Source organism: Chanos chanos, chromosome 8, assembly GCF_902362185.1.
Source record: "Chanos chanos chromosome 8, fChaCha1.1, whole genome shotgun sequence".
In the NCBI taxonomy this organism is placed as follows: Eukaryota; Metazoa; Chordata; class Actinopteri; order Gonorynchiformes; family Chanidae; genus Chanos; species Chanos chanos.
In genome coordinates this window covers 2,757,906-2,776,013 of record NC_044502.1, presented here as the reverse complement: position 1 = coordinate 2,776,013, position 18,108 = coordinate 2,757,906, and the positions used below count along the sequence as shown (strand labels likewise).

Sequence of the window (18,108 nt, the reverse complement as noted above, 5' to 3'; positions counted from 1 at the left end):
AGTCCATATGATGAGATCCAGCCTTACGCATTGTGTTAAACTGCCGATACGTCTAAAAGGCCATATGACTCAACTAATAAACTAACGAATAAAACGCACGTAAACTCTGTGCAGTTAGCTAGAAAGCTAACTATTCACTCAGTGTACGGTATATTCTGCGCACTCAACTCGCTTTCTCGTTGTTCACTTCAGGCTGAGCTTGCGAGAACAATCGCCAAAACTGCCTTCCACTGTTCCGATGCAATCTAAAAAACAGTATGTCGGCGTCACCGAAAGAGTAAAATAAGCGTTACGCTCGATTTTTGGCCAGCGGTGATATTCTCAATGAATTCTCGACTCTATCCGCAAAAAAATGGGTGCAATTCCCTTCCTCCTGTATTGAGAGCCGTCCCGACTGTATTCCCACACACAGCAATGCGCGTGCTCATTCCCTACACAGTTCGCTCTATGGCTCGTTCCCAGGACTTTTTCCTACTGGGCAGTCGTCGTGGTTGTAGTTGCGCTGATCTTGCGCAGCGGTTAAGCAGCGCTTAAAGTGTTAAATGAGAGATAGGTTGTTTGTTTGTGAGTTGATATATCAGTACAACTGCACGCGTACAGACCGTCAGCTGCTTAGCAGATAAGACCGGGACGTATTTTTTTTAAATACATGATCCGCTGGCTCAGATTTTTGTGCGGTTACTATCAAAATACAGAAGTTGACATTGTGTATGGTGTTAATGTAATGTGAAAAGAGACTGAAGTAAAGAGATAATGCACGATACACGGAACTGATTTCAAACAGAGCATTAATTTATTCGTATGACAGTACTGGGTTACCTCACAGGGTTTAGTCTGGTTTGGTTTGGTTTGACTGGAACCAGTCCTGCACTGAATGAGCTACAATGACGTCCTTTGGAACATCACAACTGAGGCAAGCAAGAACACAAACACTTTAGCACAAAATTATAATCTGAGGCCTTCGCATTGCCCTTTCAAGTTCAAAATCGCAAGATATAGATTTACATTTACACTAAGCAATTTAGCAAACTTTTTTTTTTTTTTCCTTTTTGTTCCCAAAGCGACTTTCAAGTGATGCAAAATACAATCCAAGCACGCTGTGTCTTGTTGTCCAACCTCTCTCTCTCTCTCTCTCTCTCTCTCTCTCTCTCTCGCTCTCTCTCTCCTGAAGATCACAAACAGCAGCGTGGTGCTGAATTCTCATTCCGAGGCTTCCGGCACAATCATGCCATCCACGAATAAAGTGTGAACGATGCCTTTCCTTTTCCTCCCGCTGCTTATAGCCTTGATGCAACACTCGTGATTCCCCACACCAAAGTGTGTCTCCGTGCCATTGTCTGCAAATTCTCCCTACAAGGCCAGACACACACACACACACACACACACACACACACACAAACATAATGACTTCAGGTTCACCATTCACAAACCTAACGTCTGATCACGCATGCTACACTAATTGGATAACAAAGGAAGAGTCCACCAAAACAATAAAATTAATTGTTTTCATCAAATGTGTAAGGCAATAAATGGTACATAACCGTTTCCATGGACCTCTAGAGTAGTTCCGTGTTGACATTGGTCAATGTGGATCATTTACACTCTTTCTTTCCTTTGTTCTAAACCCAAATTCTCGAAAAACAATGTCTTCTAAAACCGCATTTCCAATTTCAATTCAGGAATGAGTCACTCTCACGGGGCCTCAGTTGTTTTGCAATAGTGACACCTGTTGATCGGACTAGGCAGCTGAAGATTAATAGCTATACTTCAGAACAAATGGGTTTCTTATTTATATCACTTTTGACTGTTTGAAAGTGTTCTCTTGGCATATGTTGCCAAAAGAAAATTCAAAATAACAGAAATGTCACACGGGCCAGTTTTTGTGTCACTGGGTGCATTGCTAACTATGCGTGATGCCTAGAGGTGGGACTTGTTTTTGCAGACTCATCCTCTAAAAACAGCACTTGGTAACTTTGCCTCGAGGCTTCGGAGTTTGTTATTGCAGGGGCCTCGAGCCAAATGAAGGTGTTCTGAGGTGACTTTTAAACGTGAGGGAAAATTTACGCGGCGGATTTTTTTCAACGCTCAGCAGGTCGAACAGGCAGCTCCCTTTACAGACAGGACTACAGCCTACAGGCAGAGAGAGCAAAGATATTGTGTAAGAATTTCTATCTAGTGACAGTCAAAAGTGGTTTAGGGGTGAGCTGTATATTATGGAACTGAGGGTTTATTCCAATACAGTTACTGGAATTTGAACTGGAGTTGGAATTAACCCCCTGCCATTAGAATGAAGAACTGGAATTAAACTGGTAATGTAAGGCACATGTTTCAGTGAGATTTCATGAAATTCCTTACAATTCAAATACATTATATGAAATAACATGTCGACCAATAAAATAAAATACATAGAAATTATGCATTACATGCATGAGTACAATTTCAGGATGAAGTAATAAAGATTTGTATTCATGCTATTCATTTTGCCTGTTTCCTCATCAGAAACTGTTTTTAGTTATGTTTGCACAGCACTTCCATTCGCCCTCAAAAATTCAAAATTGTGAAATTGAGCTCGAAAAGTGTGGGCTCCTCGTTCACTCACAGGAATGTGGATTTTAAGTTTCGCCCGAATTTCAACCAATTCCCACAGAAATTCCAGCTCAGTTCTAATCCCTCATAGTTATCTCGCTTTCCAAGCTCAGCTCAGCTCAGATTCCAATTCTTCATTTAAACTGGAAGTAATAAATTCATTCATTAGTTGCCTCCTGGCTCTGGGTATCGTTACACCTGAGACAGGTCATCAAGGCAGGAGGTCAAAGTTCAAGTCAGTGAAGGTGAGCGATGTTTTCATACCATAGTTTCCAACCTTTGTCCATTGCACCACACGTCCATGGTGTCTTTCTCTACTCAGAGAGAACACACACACACAAAAAAAAATAAAGGCAACAACATTTCACATCCACAGTACAACTTTTACAATCTCTCTCAACACACTGGTCAGCTACTCCGTATGTAAAGAGAGTGAGCAACGCACTGCCTCAGTAGGACTGAGACAGTGGTTATAGTTCTCTTAATTGCGCAGGCAGTGTGGATCTATGAGATGAATTGCACTGTATCAGATTAGTCAAATTTTCATGACTAATAACAGGAAGAAACGTCTTTCAGGAAGAAGCGTGGACAGCGTTTCCTCTAAATTAGATCGCCGGCCGGTCTAAATATAGCCTGAGGGAAAACTTTCACCTCAACAGATTACAGCCCTGCAGCCCTGCATGACTGTGCGTTATATCTGTAACCCGAACACAACGCTTTGTTAACCACTAACTATACTTGTTAATATTGCACAGGAATATATATATTTTATGTAGCAGAACATGTTCCTGAATCCTTATGTCCTTCACGTGCAGTATTTACTCACGTCCGTCATGTCATTCACTCATGTAATTTCATGTACTGTTATCATTGGGGTACGTGCACCTTTTCTGCTGGCCCTTTAGCATCCTCGATAGTTGTATTTATTGTTAACTGTTTTATACTGTACATTGTTTATTTTTGTACTTATATTACTCCGATTCTGTAGTTTTTTTATTGCTGATATTTATTTATCTTGTTTTATTGCTGATATTTATATTTATATTTTTCATATTTCTTACTTCTTTTTTTTGTTGTTGTTTGTAAATACGTGTGAGTCTTAATGTAAATGCACCAGTTGAGGATGGCACAATTGCAATTTTGTCGTGCTTGCAAAATGACAATAAAGTTCTTGGATCTCTTGACTCTGAAAATGAGACCTTGGCCTTTGTACAAGACCTTTTACAGGAGGTGGGAAAAGTAACACTGCCATCAAACATGAGAGCCATGCTTGGTTTCTGTTACGCTCGACTCGAAAGTCGCTTTGGATAAAAGCATCTGCTAAATGAATCAATATAAATATAAATGTATATGTATATGTATGTATTGTATGATATGACTTGATTTCAAGATCTCTTACCAAGCACTATCCTGCAGTCTGCTCCGTCAAGCTTGAGCACCCAACTTCTAGAGATCTTGGACCGATTGTCCATGAATGCCTGGAGGCTTTTTCCATTGATCTCCAGTGTGTACTCATAGGCAAAGCCAGTGACTGCCTCAATGTTTATGGTCGCTTTGGCTCCCGTGCTCCCGACAGGAAATGTTTCTTTACCAACGAGTTTAAACATCCAATCTCTCCTCAGCACTTCCTAAAACAAAAAAAATAACAGATTTATAAAATATGTATAGAATCTAAATATAAAATTACATGCACACCTAAATGTATCAATCTATAGTATCTGTAGTATCTATATATCTATCTACCTGCATCTGTATCTATACTTGCATCCATCGACTTATACATTTACAGACAGTAAAATCTCAGATGCTGAAGAAATTACACCTGAGTAACTATTTGAGGTCTTAAACCTGGTGAGATGCGATGAGATAAAATTATCTCAGGCTAGGATTTTAAGATTTATACCATAAAAAAAAATTGCATTAAACCCACCCTGTCCCTCATTTGACAGTGATACAGGAAGGACAGAACTCACCTTTCCATTGATGTAAACAACTCGTTTTCCTGTAGTTGTTCCATGTTCGAACTCTATCCGGTGAACGCCGTCACTCAGAGCAACTTCCCACACACCAACCACATCTCCCGACATTCTGCCGAACTGGGAACGCTCCCCCGCCGCTCAGACCGAGAGAGAAGTCAACCCCAACACGACATCTTCATCTCAGTGTATGGTCTTGGCCCAGTCAACACGCTCATTATGGCAATCTGATTCATCGGCCTTAATTGCTGATTTAATTCCTGAAAGTGTTGTGTGTGGTTTTGAATAGTCTTGTCCTGTGCTCACTCAGCAACAAGTGAATTACTGTAAGAGGCTTATGCTACTAGGCCAGGCAGTCAATCCTGTGTGTGTTTGTGTGTGCGTCTGTGTGTATGTGTGTGTGTGTGTGTGTGTGTGTGTGTGTGTGTGTGTGTGCGTGTGTAACTAAATTGCCTGAGCGTTGTGAAAGCCACACAACCACATTCTCATCAGAAGATGTGGTTCACCATAACGCTGAGGAAAAACGAAACTGGAATGAAACATTTCCTCGTTCATAAACACATTATAATCCTACTTTAGGAGCACTGTGAGAGCTTGATCAAAATGTATACCATTGTAATGCATTTGTATCATTCAGCTTTCATGTATGATTGAGCATTTCCCATGCAGACTTTCTTAATACCCCATATTCAATATGTGACATATTAGCATTCAACCCCCCCCCCCCCCCCACCGCCCCTTAATGCACTACACATGCTTTTTTTTCACCTGTATTCAGTACATTTAATATTCCCATTTTAAGTTCACATAAATTTAAAAACAATTAATTCAATCATACACTCATACAAGAATTATACTTATAATATACTTATTATAATATTATTACCATTATGATCGTACTTGTACAACAGTATTACTGTAATTATATTATAATTACACTTACACAACAATTATACAAACAACTATACACTCCAATGAGAAGCAGGAGCCTGGAACTGTTGTCTCAGAACCAGGACTTGGACAGGCCAGAGTGTAGTCACATTTCAGGAAATGCCCCAAACACTTGGGTCTGTGTATGAGGGTCTGGGGTCTTAGGGCATGTTCCTTTACAATGTTTCCCCTGTTTTACCAGCAACGACTTACAGCCAATAGATGGCAGTATATCTCTCCCTCTCTCCCCCTCTCTAAAACGGGATCAAGGTTGGTTCTTGGATTAAAAGACTAAACAACCTTTCAGCAGGTGCCTGTGAAAATAAATAAATAACTGCTGGCTACTGTGAGAGTGATGTAACTTGGCTCTCTGGAGTGGGCTGAAAGAAACTGACAAACTCCATGGCGTCAGACCCATACTGGAGCAGATGATTGTAATTTCTACCCAAATGCCCTGTGAAATAGACCAGGCATGGTGCAAGAACTACAAAACAAACAGCAACCTTGATCCCAAAGAGAACATAACTGAAACAACAAGCAGTACGTCATCTGTGTGTGTGTGTGTGTGTGTGTGTGTGTGTGTGTGTGTGTGTGACTGCATGTGTTGTGCCCAATGATCCCATATAGAAGATACAATTATTAGTAATAATTGTTTCTTGACATGAATGGCTTTTTTTCCCCATCTGCTCTTCTTTTACTGTTCTCTGATTTTTTGGGACATTATGTAATGATAGTTTCTTGGAAAACACGTGTTTAAAACGGCATGTATGTTTGGTCACTGCACGTTTGCGGTGTGCTTGTTTGTTAATGAGGCTAACTTTTGAACTTGTCTCACCTTTGCTTACTTTTCAACATTCAAAACGTGCAACATGAAAGGTGGTTTTGATCCATCCCAGTGCGTCTCGGTCGTGCACAGTTAACGTCAAAACTGCGGGGGAAACTACTTAAAGGGTTTAGCTTATCTGTGTCTGCAAAGCGGACGATTTACCAAATTATAAACTCATTTGTAGAGGTCTTGTCAGGAATACAGTTGCTACTGGTAACATGACACCAGCTGGGGTGACTCAAAAGTTATCCAAAAGTAGGCGGCGTCGAAGCCTGGCCGTGAAATACACGACACAGATATGTCTTTCTACTCGTTTTACTGTCCGTGGACCGCAGAGGGCGGCGAGAGCCGATGGAGGCAATGGTTTCACTGAATCTGTTCTGTTGGAGGAGAGAGGGAGAGAGGGGGCGAGAGGGGGGAGAGAGTTAGAAAGGAGGAGGGGACGCGAAAGACCAAGAATCTCTCCATGCCGCAGGCAGAAGAAAACTGGCCAACTGTACAAATATCACATGCTGAGTCGGATAAGTAAGCTTTGCGTTACTATCAGGGAAATTGTATATTTTCAGGTACTGCACGCCTATAACTTGACTTTGCTCTATCTATATGTTGAGTAGAGCGTATTGATTTTTTTGTGAATTTATTAGACAGACATGTTCAACCTGGACTGCTCGTGACAGTTTATGATTTCAGCTTTGAGTGAAGTAAAGCTGACATTTTCCTCGTCCAAAGGTATTTTCATGATGTTTACAAGTTGTATTTATTGCCAGTTTCAGTAGTACGCTCTTTAAACATTTCCTACCGTTTCATTTTTTTTTCTTTTGTTGTTCGGTCTGTTTTTCTCGTTCATTCTGTTTCACGCGTGGATCGCTGCTCTTAGCAGACAGTTCTCCGCAAATGCTGTCGACTGCGTTTTGATAATGGTGCATAACTGTGTCAAATTACCATAAAGCAGCAAAACGTCCACACCTGAAATCTGGAACAGTCACTTTTGTCTGGAAATTATTGTTTGACTTTTTGACTAAAATGATGTTCATTCAGATGCGTTGGATTTTGTTTATGTTGGCATGGACAAGCCTAAATGCATCTGACCTAAGACCTCATATAAACAAACGTATGAGTGAATCAGTGCACCAAGCACTTAGGCACAACACAGGTAAGCAGTTATACTTGAGAAGTGGTGTCCCACAGTCAGCCGGAGATGCTGCGACTTTTCCCAGCTCCGGTAACATGCCGAGACTCAGGGCCATCCAAGCCGATCAGGTCCCGGACTCCCCAAGGGGTCTTACCAGAAGAGTTCCGCGGCCCAGAAGACCAGTCCAGTCCAAAAAACCCATCCAGACCAGCCACGTTGCGGCTCCAGAACTGATTCCGCCCCGCCCAGCGGCTCTGGCACCAGTCCTGGCCCAAGCGTCCCACAGCAGCGTCAGCTCCATCAACGTTCTGGCGAGCTTTGCGGGTCGGAACCGCGTGCTGGTCATCTCAGCTCCGCACGAATCCGATGGCTATTACCGTCTAATGATGAGCCTGCTCAAACCTGACATCTACTGCGAGATGGCCGAGAGACACGTACAGGTGATAGTGATGTTCCACCAGCAAGGGGAGATGGGAGGTCAGGTGAGGAAGGTCAGCAACCAGGGCACCATCACCGTGGAACCCCTGGACCCAGGTCTGGTGCCCCGGCTGATGGGCTTCCTTAAGTTCGAAGAAGGTAAATTTGGCATGGTGCTGTTGCGGAAGACTCTCCAGGTGGAGGAGAGGTATCCGTACCCAGTGCGTCTGGAGGCGGTGTATGAGACAGTGGACAGGACCCCCATGCGGAGGGTGGAGAAAGCCAGGCAAAAGGGCTTTGTACAAAGGTGCAAGGCCGCTGGCCTGGAAGGTCAGGTGGTACAGTCTGGAGGGATGGGTACAGCTGGTTTTCACCCCCAGGTGCATGACAAGACAGCAGGTGGGAATGAAGGAGAGGAAGGTACCCTGCAACCCACCCAGAGAATCCGACAACAGACAGCTACCTCCAGAACAACCACAGAAAGGACAACCACCGCAAGAGCCACTAAGCCTACGACCGCCAAACCTGCAACCACAACCACATCTACAACAAAGCCATCTCAACCTACTACGACAAGAACCACCACTTTTCTCCCAACAACCACCACTGCCGCCAACACCACTACTGTGATCCTGCCAATGACTGACAAACACGGTGACCTGCAAACACAGCCTTACTGGAACCCAGCGGCTCTGACCACGGCTGAGCCCCATCGCCAACCATCCACCCGAATTCGTCAGAACGACCACCCCAACACAGTCACCTACCCCTCCACTACCTTCGAGTACACCACCTACGACAGACACAAACACCCCATCCAAACGGATGCGTCTCCGTTTGGCGCTGAAACAACACAAGGTTACAGACGGAAACCGGGGAAGGACAGACAGTCCAAGCTGAAGAATGCGGAGCGGCAATCGAGTAATGAGCCCGTCGGGGAGGATGAGGCAGGAGAAACGGGTAAGGCCGTTCCGATCGCCAAGACGGGAAAAATCAAACCTGAGAAAGGCGAGAAGAAAAAAAACCCAGATAGGCCCGACAAACCTTCGATGAGAACCAAAGCAGAGAAAAAGGCGACAAAGGCCTCCAAGGATGCGGACGCCAGCCCTCATGGCAAAAACGTGGAAAAGAAAGGGATGAGTTTTGAGGGGAAAGACGCTGCTGAAAAATCCACGGAAAAACAGCTAGATCCCAAGAAACTGTTGGACACCTTTCTTGCTTATTTTGAGAGAAGAAGACGGCTTATTGTAAGTATAGTGGGAGTTATGTCTGCCTTTAAGGGCTAAGAAATCTATTTAGATCAACGATAACCTAATTTAGTTCCACTGAGCATTACTTGCATTAATTGATTACTACAACGCAAATAATAAATGTGTGTTTCCTGTTTCAGGTATGAATGCATTATGTTGTACATATATTAGTTATTACACAGAGTTCAAACAAAGTAGGATCATGTAATAATATGATCGTGGTTTTTTTTTTTTTTTACCATATTCTAGCTCAGATCCTGGTTTATTTGTAAGGAGAGACATTGCACAATTTAGCGACGCTCTATAACATGATACAGCTGTTAACACACGCTTGGTTTGGGAACTGCCGAATAACAGACCTTCTACGTCTTCTACTGCAGGTCATCACCGCTCCAAACGAGCGGGAGCGTATGTACGTGCAGCAGAGGGATGAGTATCTGGAGCAGGTGTGTGACATGGCTCTCCGTAAAATCTCCATCATCACCGTGTTTGGCCCGACGGGAAACAGCACCATGAGGATCGACCATTACCAAATGGGTCAGTGCTCCCGCTGCCGAACGCAGCCTCTCAATCTGTGCCAAACTGCGTCTGTTTATAACCTGAAATCACAAGTTCTATTTTAAGGGCTGCATCATTTGGTGCTTTACTGACCAACGGTTTCCTGGGAGCTAAGTGAGTTCCTGCATGCACCTCATTAGTTAGTATCTTAGCGGCAAGGGAATCTACCCAATGATCAAAGGGTTGAAGGACTGGATCGCGAATGTGGTGGCTCTCTGCAAACACATTCAAACCCGTGACTGGCTCAAAAATATACCATTTCTGAATTGTAGTGGTTGTAAGATGTTTTGGAGGAGAGTCAAATAAATGTAAATCAGTCTAGCTGTCCAGCTTAAACATCAGACATAGAGATATTAATTGTTGCGCTGACAAAGTTTACCTTCGAGGCTTGTTTAAGGCTGTGAATTGATAACAAGGTAGAGTTTGTCTCTACTACTTAATGCCTCATGCTTTTCCATTGTTGTTCTGTTCTGTTGCAGAGCACGATAAGCCAATGCGTGGGCTGCCAGACAGCGACCTCATCAACCAGGACCTCATCACGGCGTTCCGGAAAGGGCTTGGAATGACGCACAATGAATTTTACATGGTGCTGACCGACTTCAGCATCAAAGTGAAGGTTTGTGTGGCCGCGTGCACCCCCCCCAGGCCAGCAAAAGTGACATTACAGAAAAAAACCCTAGAGAAGATGAAAAGAAGATGATAAAATGACAATTATGTCATATCCATACATCATATTTGACCATGACATGTACACGTTTTGAACAGCGGATTTTCTACAGTAAAATTAATTCAGTCAATTTTTTGTCTTAGTGATTTATGTACAGGTGCTGAATTCTTGTCCCCTGTTTTATGGTCACTATAGCAACAGTACGAGGTGCCGATCATCATGAAGGCAGTGTTTGACTACATCGACACATTCCCCACCCGCATTAAAGAGATGGAACAGCAGCGGAAACAAGGAGTCCTGTGCAAAAAGGAGGACAAATCCAGATCTTTGGAGAACTTCCTGTCCAGGTTTACACAACTAACTCACTTGACTTTGATCCCGCCACTATCTCCTAAGGCTTCCAAGTTGATCAGGAACTTACACGAATGCACAAATGACGGCACATTTATTAATGGCTTAAAAATATTTACTGTCCGGCAAGCCAAACATCTCAACTTGCTGTGCCAAAGCGCTTTGAATCACAATGACTCACTGAGGTGTTTGTATCTCAGTAGTAAGTGGGTGACCTAAGAGTTTGATGATGGTTATATAAATACACTGTGTAGTGTTTGTCGACGATCGACCTTAAAAGGTTGTTTCGTGATGATACTGTGTATTTCTGTATTTTCCAACTAACTGTTAAATGTTCTTTATCCCCAAGGTTCCGCTGGAGGCGGAGACTGTTTGTAATCTCCACCCCCAATGATGAGGAATGGGCCTATCAGCAGCAGTTATATGCCATGAACAGTCAGGCTTGCAATCTGGGTAAGGTCATCCTCGTAAAAATGTGCAACATTAAAACTGAACAGAAACTGAAAAAAAAGGCCATGAGAGGGTTAAGAGTTTGACTAAAACCTTAAAAACAACAGTAGTGATTTTATTAAAACTGTACAGGGGTGCATAATTGTTTGCCTAGTCAATATCACACCCATTTGTGAACTTGTTCAGAATGTGTGGGCCATACCATGGGCAGGTTTGCAATTGTTTGGAGCTCAAGTGAAGGCACATAACCTACATGACCCAAATACCTTAACGCTAATCGTTGTGTACTCCTATAGGAGTCATTTCGTTTGCGACGTATGTGGCCTCTCAACCTAACTTGTATAAGGACACAGTCTGAAATACCAAACAAAGCATTTTAATTTTTCATGTGGTCTTACACAACATTGACTTCGTAGTTCATTTCATTGATATTTTTGAATGGTTAGTCCCATAGACCATGAAATCACAATGAACAATTGCAGTTTTGTTCGTTTGGCTGATGCTGATACGCGTAATGACTCATAAGAGATTCATTCAAATTCAGTAGGACAGCAACAATATGCTACCATACTAGCACAGCGCTTTAATGGGAGGAAAGTCTGTAATTATTACCTCAGTTGCTCTGCTGTGTTTTCCTCTCTCCTTCTTAAAGTGTTGATATTTTCATATTAAATTAACATTAACGATCTGACTCTTCAATTGTTTCAGCTAATTGAGTTAAACAGTGTGTTGAATAATTTGTTTGACCTCCAGTTTACCCAGTTCATTCAGACTTTAATTAAACATTCTCCCCAGTGTGTTCTTTTCTACTGCTTTGCAAACAACAGATCCCTGACTTTGTAAAAAAAGAAAAAAAAAAATTTGGAACAAAACTCCTCTTTCCAGAAATCTGTGAAGGTCATGAACAGTATTTCTCTCCTTTTATATAGAAATGCTCTGATGAAAAATTCAATAATGAAATCCAGTGCAGTGTTTCTCTCTGTTACAAAACGCGTTTGCACGTCCTCGGGGGTGGGGTTGGGGGTGATTTCGCTGACAGATTTTCTCTCACCAAGCTGGCAAAAATCTCAGGGGGTTTTCTTCAGAATGCTTTGCTTACAGAGGGGGGGGGGGGGGGGGGTGTTTTTGTATGCTGGCAGTATTGGTTTTGTTTCACTAAAAAAAGTCACCCCCCCCCCCCCCCCCCAAGACACCGCCCCCCCACGCCCCGGCAAAAAAACAGCCTCTTTAAGCCCAACAGCCAACAGCATACGTTTCTGATTGAATTCGAGCGTGCCATCTCTGACAGAGTTTTATATCTACAATGTTGATGAAATGGGAGGAATATTCCTGGAATCCCTCGTGCTGTTCCTCACACTGGTTGTTGGTCGAGGAGGAGGTATGGGATGTCTCTCAGTGGGTACGGTCTGATCCAACGTGCCTCTCGCAACGCAGCTCTGTTATTGATGTGCTTGTAACTCACGCACGACATCTTTAATTCCGCTCTCCGCAAGCTTGGAAAACATGTCCCCTTCCAAACTCGCTACCCACAGACAGGCAAAACGCATTTGGTTCTTCAGCTCTGCCAAAATACTTTGGCCTGAACATCATGGTTCATCTCATAATTCTTCAAATTGGTTTGTCCTGTGATCACACACTGGCTGAAGCCTACATTACTGGTTACAGTTCAAGTCTGTGTAGAATGGTGTCAACCATACCGTTACTGAAAGCTTATAGCGGATATTGGTAACAGTGTTTTAAGCCATAATTCAGATGAGGGGTCGGTCCTATAGACCATAAGTATCTCGCCGGTGCTGATATACAGAATGGCTCATAAAAGGTGAATTCAAATTGAGTAAAGCAACAACAATGTGCCACAGTAAGAGTATACCATGAGAAAAGGTGTCAGTAATAATTTACCATAACTGTAGTGTCGTTTTTTTCCATCTCTATTTTTTGAAATATTCATACTTTCGGAGTTAAAATACTGTGTTCTAAATATTTGACTGTTTTGGCAAATTGAGTTAAATGATGTTTTGAATCACTTGGTAAAGTGTTTAAGCCTATTGTTTGACTTCCACTCCAGGCTGTTAATTCAGCAGTTTGGTGAAACCCATACATCAGTAAAACGGTGAGGTTTGAAATGATCAGGGTCCTATTTTGCGGAACAGTTGCCTTAGGGGCTATACTTTACTGAGATAAATAACCAGTAATCTTATCTCCGCCTTCCCTCAGGCCTTCGGCACATATCTGTTATGAAGCTGATGGGCAAAAACTTTGAAGACATGGGCGGAGTCCTGGAGCTGTACCCAATCAACGGTAAGGCCAGTCTAACTCAGCCAATCATCTCTTCTGTCAGAGCTCTGTTCATGATAAACAAGAAAAGTTTCCTTTAGATTGTTTCTGTGGTGAAACTTCCGTCGTTACTATCTCCCACAGTTTTTAACTTTGTCAGGCCTTTATAATGTACACACGAAAAGAAAAAAAAAGGTTTTGAATCCATTTCTCACATCCAGTGGAAAATGAAAAAAAAAATGGAATGATCCCATTTGATCAGCTTTGTGATATGTAGACTAGCTTGTGATCCATCATGTCAGTGGAGGGCCTTCGTCAGCTGCTGTCAGTCCTAAATCTCTCAATGTAAATCTGCAGGATTGTTTAACCTCTATGTAACATACCCAATGCTGGCAAACACGGTTCAGTCCATCAGCTGGTCACTATGCCTTTTAAAACGGGAGTGTCAGTGCTAGACCAAAATTAAAGTCATCAGGAAATGGGGGTCCTATGAGAACAGATTGAGAAAGATGAAAACAGGGTTTTGGCAGTCATGTTCCTGGAGGTCCACAGCCCTGCAGGATTTTAAAATGTCCCCACTGCCTCAGCACCTCTCCTGTTAGAGCAGAAGCGGATGTGAAATCATGCAGAGCTGAGGATCTGCTCTGAGGAGCAGTGCTGGGGAAATGTAGGACTGAAGGATGGAACGCGTGCTCAGTAGTGGAATTCTAACCCTAATGTCGTTCATCACTTCACTCTCAAAAAAAAAAAAAAAAAAAAAAAGGCACCGCTACTGTGGAGAGACAGCACCTCTCCGCCTCTCTGGTGAGGGACATCAGGAACTACTTCCAGATCAGTCCGGAATACTTCTCCATGCTCCTGGTCGGGAAGGACGGGAACGTGAAGTCGTGGTATCCGTCTCCCATGTGGTCCATGTCCACCATCTACGACCTCATCGACTCCATGCAGCTCCGCAGGCAGGAGATGGCCATCCAGCTGTCTCTGGGCATGCGCTGCCCAGAAGACGAGTACGGTTCCCATGACGGTTACCACGACGGCTATCACCGTGGTTACGGTTACTAAGAGCACGGGGCTTCCCTTTTAACAACGGGTGATTATATTTAAAGTCCTTTGGCTTGGCTTCTGCCAAGTGATCCCAAGAAACGAAAGGAGGAAAAGGAAGAGATTAGACGGAGTTTTTGCCAAGGAAAGGGCTTGGATAAATTTAGCTCCATAGTCATGTGATCCGTGTGTGTTTTTCTCTTCTACACTGAGGGGTTGGAGATGAAAGGCAAAATGTTTTGGATTTTATCATAAACGTTTTTTTTTTTACAATATGTCTGTTTGAAGTAGATTCATACTCAGTCATATGATGAGTAAGATTTTTAATTTGGTTTTCGTTGTTGCTGTTTTGTTTTGTTTTTTTTAGTTTCTTGCTACTTTGATACCAAACAACATCTTGTGTTTTTGTTTTCCTTGTTTACGTTTTGATTATTGAATGTAATTGAATATCTTTCTACGGGTCCTTGGAGATAAACCTTCATACATACGTATTTTTAAAACTGTTAAGAAGTTTTAAGAATGAAACAATTTCAGTGGTTTAACACAGTGAGTGTAACACGGACATGTGTCTCTGCTCATGAAACTTTCATGAACCTTTTTCAAATCTGTCATTTAATCCCAGCAGAAAGCCATTGTAGCAGATCATTTTTATACAAAAATGACAATTTAGTTATAGTGCTTTATATATTGCCTAAAACATATATATTTCATGACTAGTTGAACTGACTGTATTGGTGCGTTCATCTGCTCAGAATAAATCAGATTTTTCCTGTACTGTGCTGCCCCCTCCTGGTCATATTTTTCAAGTCCTATTATGTACAGCAGGACTGAGGATTCATTTAACATGGGCAGTTTTCCTGAGTTTTCAGAAGTTGGCATTGAACCATAAAAGCAAGTATGTGGCTTTATACTTTCAGACGATGAGTAAGATGCTTCAGACAATGTGAGCCATGTGGTGTATGTGCCAGGAGAGTGGGTAGTCTGGCTTTGTGGTGTTGTACACTGGCTTTGTCTAAGAAGAGGCCTGGCACCACAGAGGCAAGGGTATTCACTAAGACTTCCACATTCTCGGCCATTCACCAGAACACTTAAAAATCACCATAGTCAAAAGGCATTGTTCTGTAGTAATACACGAAATCTGTAATCTGAAATCTGAAATCTATTGGATAATCCTGACCCACTGTCAACATGTTCGCAGTAGTCATCAGGCTTCATGGAGGAGCCCTTGTGTGTGTGTGTGTGTGTGAGTGTGTGTGTGGTGTAAACTTACACTCTGTGTGTAAAAAACAAAAACAAAACACATGGGATAATTAAATAATCTAATTTTTTAGTCCAGAATGAAAGTGTACTATCGGGAAGGAAAAAAAACACATTACAAAAAACCTAAAAAAGACCAATACATACAACTCAAAGGAAAAACAGAACAGTAGTACAAAAATAGTGATATAGTTTACAATCAGTGAGCCTTCATACACAAATAATGGCATCTCTCACTCAGTGCAGTTATACACTCATACAAAACTCAATCCCAACATTGACTAAACAGTTATATATAACCCATACCAAAAACAAACAAACAAACAAACAAAAAAAAAAACCCTCACAATCAAATTAACGGAAACTTGACATTGCTTATTGTCAGCAGCAGAACAAGTGCATGATTATTTATTTATTTATTTATTTTTGCTGGTGATCAGATGTCTAACAGGTGTCTAATAACAGATTACTGAGTTGATTTGCTATGATGAGTTGTATTCTCCTTAGGCACACACAGGTCCTTTACATCTCTCAGGGTTTTTACATCTCTCTCTCACTTAGACACATTCATTCTTCACAGAACACATCTCTCCCTCTCTCTCTCTCGTCTCAGTCATCCTGGGTAACTGCTGTCTATCTTGTACCATTGTGCTGTATGACAAATGAAGGATTAACAGGACGACAAATTCTTTGAACAGTCCAGTGGCTCTAGATTATCACATATCTTTTCCGTATCATCTTTAAATTCATTTAGAATTTAACCGGGCGGCACGGTGGCGCAGTGGGTAGCGCTGTTGCCTCACAGCAAGAAGGTTTCGGGTTCGGTTCCCGGCCGGGTGCTCAGGGTCCTTTCTGTGTGGAGTTTGCATGTTCTCCCCGTGTCTGCGTGGGTTTCCTCCGGGAGCTCCGGTTTCCTCCCACAGTCCAAAGACATGCAGGTCAGGTGAATTGGAGACACTAAATTGCCCTTAGGTATGAATGTGTGTGTGAGTGTGTTTGTCTGTGTGTCTGCCCTGCGATGGACTGGCGACCTGTCCAGGGTGTTTCCCCGCCTTTCGCCCTATGTGCGCTGGGATAGGCTCCAGCACCCCCCGCGACCCTAATCAGGATAAGCGGCTTAGATAATGAGTGAGTGAGAATTTAACCTGCAAGCATTTGCTTTGAGAATACTTGAGGTTTACCGTTTTTAACGCAACCATGTACAGCTCGTATTTAACGTTTTAACGTCTTAACAGTGGCTGGCTGCGTGATTCTTCAATTTCCTGATTTCCATCCCACCTCAGAGGATGGTATTAACGACACTGTGCACCTAACCCAATTCTCAGTCAACCTAGACTGATCGAAACACTACATAGTAGTAAACAGAATGTTGAATATTTAGACAGCGTCGTCAGCGCGTGCTGACATTATGCGACTATGACTATGGTTTTGCACTAGAATAAACAACAAAAGATTTGACAAATACCAGTGAGAAATACTCTTCTATATCATACCCACACTTATGAATTTTCTCTACTTAAATAATGTAACTAATTTCAGCGGTTACACGGTTGACTGACCTCATAATTATAGTATTGCTAGCACGTAAGCAAGATCTCTGTCAGCGACAAAAGTCTTTTGAAGAACTCTTTAAGCTCAAGTATAAACCGCTGAAGCAAGTTGAAATATTTATCAACATCTTTGTAATTAGCCTGTCAGAAGTCATTAATACATTTTTGGCAGCGTAGTGTAAAGCATAAGAAATCCATGACCTTTTGACTTTTGACTAAAATTTGTGCTCACAGCGGCAAATTGTCACCAAATAGTAACCGTAATCTGCTAGAACTACCGATAGGTAACGGTTCGCTAAAGAGAGATGACGAATTAAAGTCGATGGATAAATCGGTTCAGTTAGCGTAACTGATTTAACCATTACCAGATGTATCTGAACGGTTTTTATCTGTAGGCAAACCACTGCCTTTTTTAATCACGGCACTTCCAGCAAGTTTAAGGCAAACCTCTGAATTCATTTACGCAATCGTGGTGAATAAGTCTGTGACAAAAACCGCTAAAACCAACCCGGTTAAAAATGTAGCAACGACCGTCAGACTTACTTTAAACGGCCATTGTGGCACATCTAAATGTCACTCTAGGCCTAATTTGGGTGTTTGTTCTCATACTGTGCTGTTGACACTGAGTTTACCTCAGTGATGTTGTCTCTGAACTCAGAGGCCAACGTTTGTGCGTCTAGACAGTGAAAGTAGAGTCTTCCAAAGCCACAAAAGGCAACGAGATTTCCTCAAAGTAGTTACTAACATAGGCTCAGTGTGAAGTTCTTGCGTATAGTTTACCGAGGTATCAATTTTTTCTGTCATCACAGGGTTCAAAGAGAGAGATAAATGTGTATCGAATGG

General features: G+C 42.4%; 2 protein-coding genes across 2 annotated transcripts; one reads left to right on the top strand and one right to left on the bottom strand.

Annotated features, from left to right (window-relative positions):
- Nucleotides 1-1,200: 1,200 nt before the first annotated feature.
- Nucleotides 1,201-4,673, bottom strand: faimb (Fas apoptotic inhibitory molecule b). Its single transcript, XM_030782793.1, has 4 exons — nt 4,560-4,673; nt 3,986-4,214; nt 2,851-2,900; nt 1,201-1,350 (listed from the first exon to the last, which is right to left on the bottom strand). The coding sequence occupies exons 1-4, from the start codon at nt 4,671-4,673 to the stop codon at nt 1,201-1,203; spliced, it is 543 nt and encodes a 180-aa protein (XP_030638653.1).
- A 2,507-nt stretch (nt 4,674-7,180) lies between these two features.
- On the top strand, nt 7,181-14,895 carry ccdc80l1 (coiled-coil domain containing 80 like 1). Its single transcript, XM_030782652.1, has 7 exons — nt 7,181-9,114; nt 9,498-9,654; nt 10,155-10,291; nt 10,538-10,689; nt 11,043-11,146; nt 13,358-13,441; nt 14,181-14,895. Exons 1-7 carry the CDS (start codon nt 7,342-7,344, stop codon nt 14,477-14,479), a joined length of 2,706 nt encoding a protein of 901 aa, XP_030638512.1. The 5' UTR covers nt 7,181-7,341; the 3' UTR covers nt 14,480-14,895.
- The last annotated feature ends 3,213 nt before the right edge of the window (nt 14,896-18,108 follow it).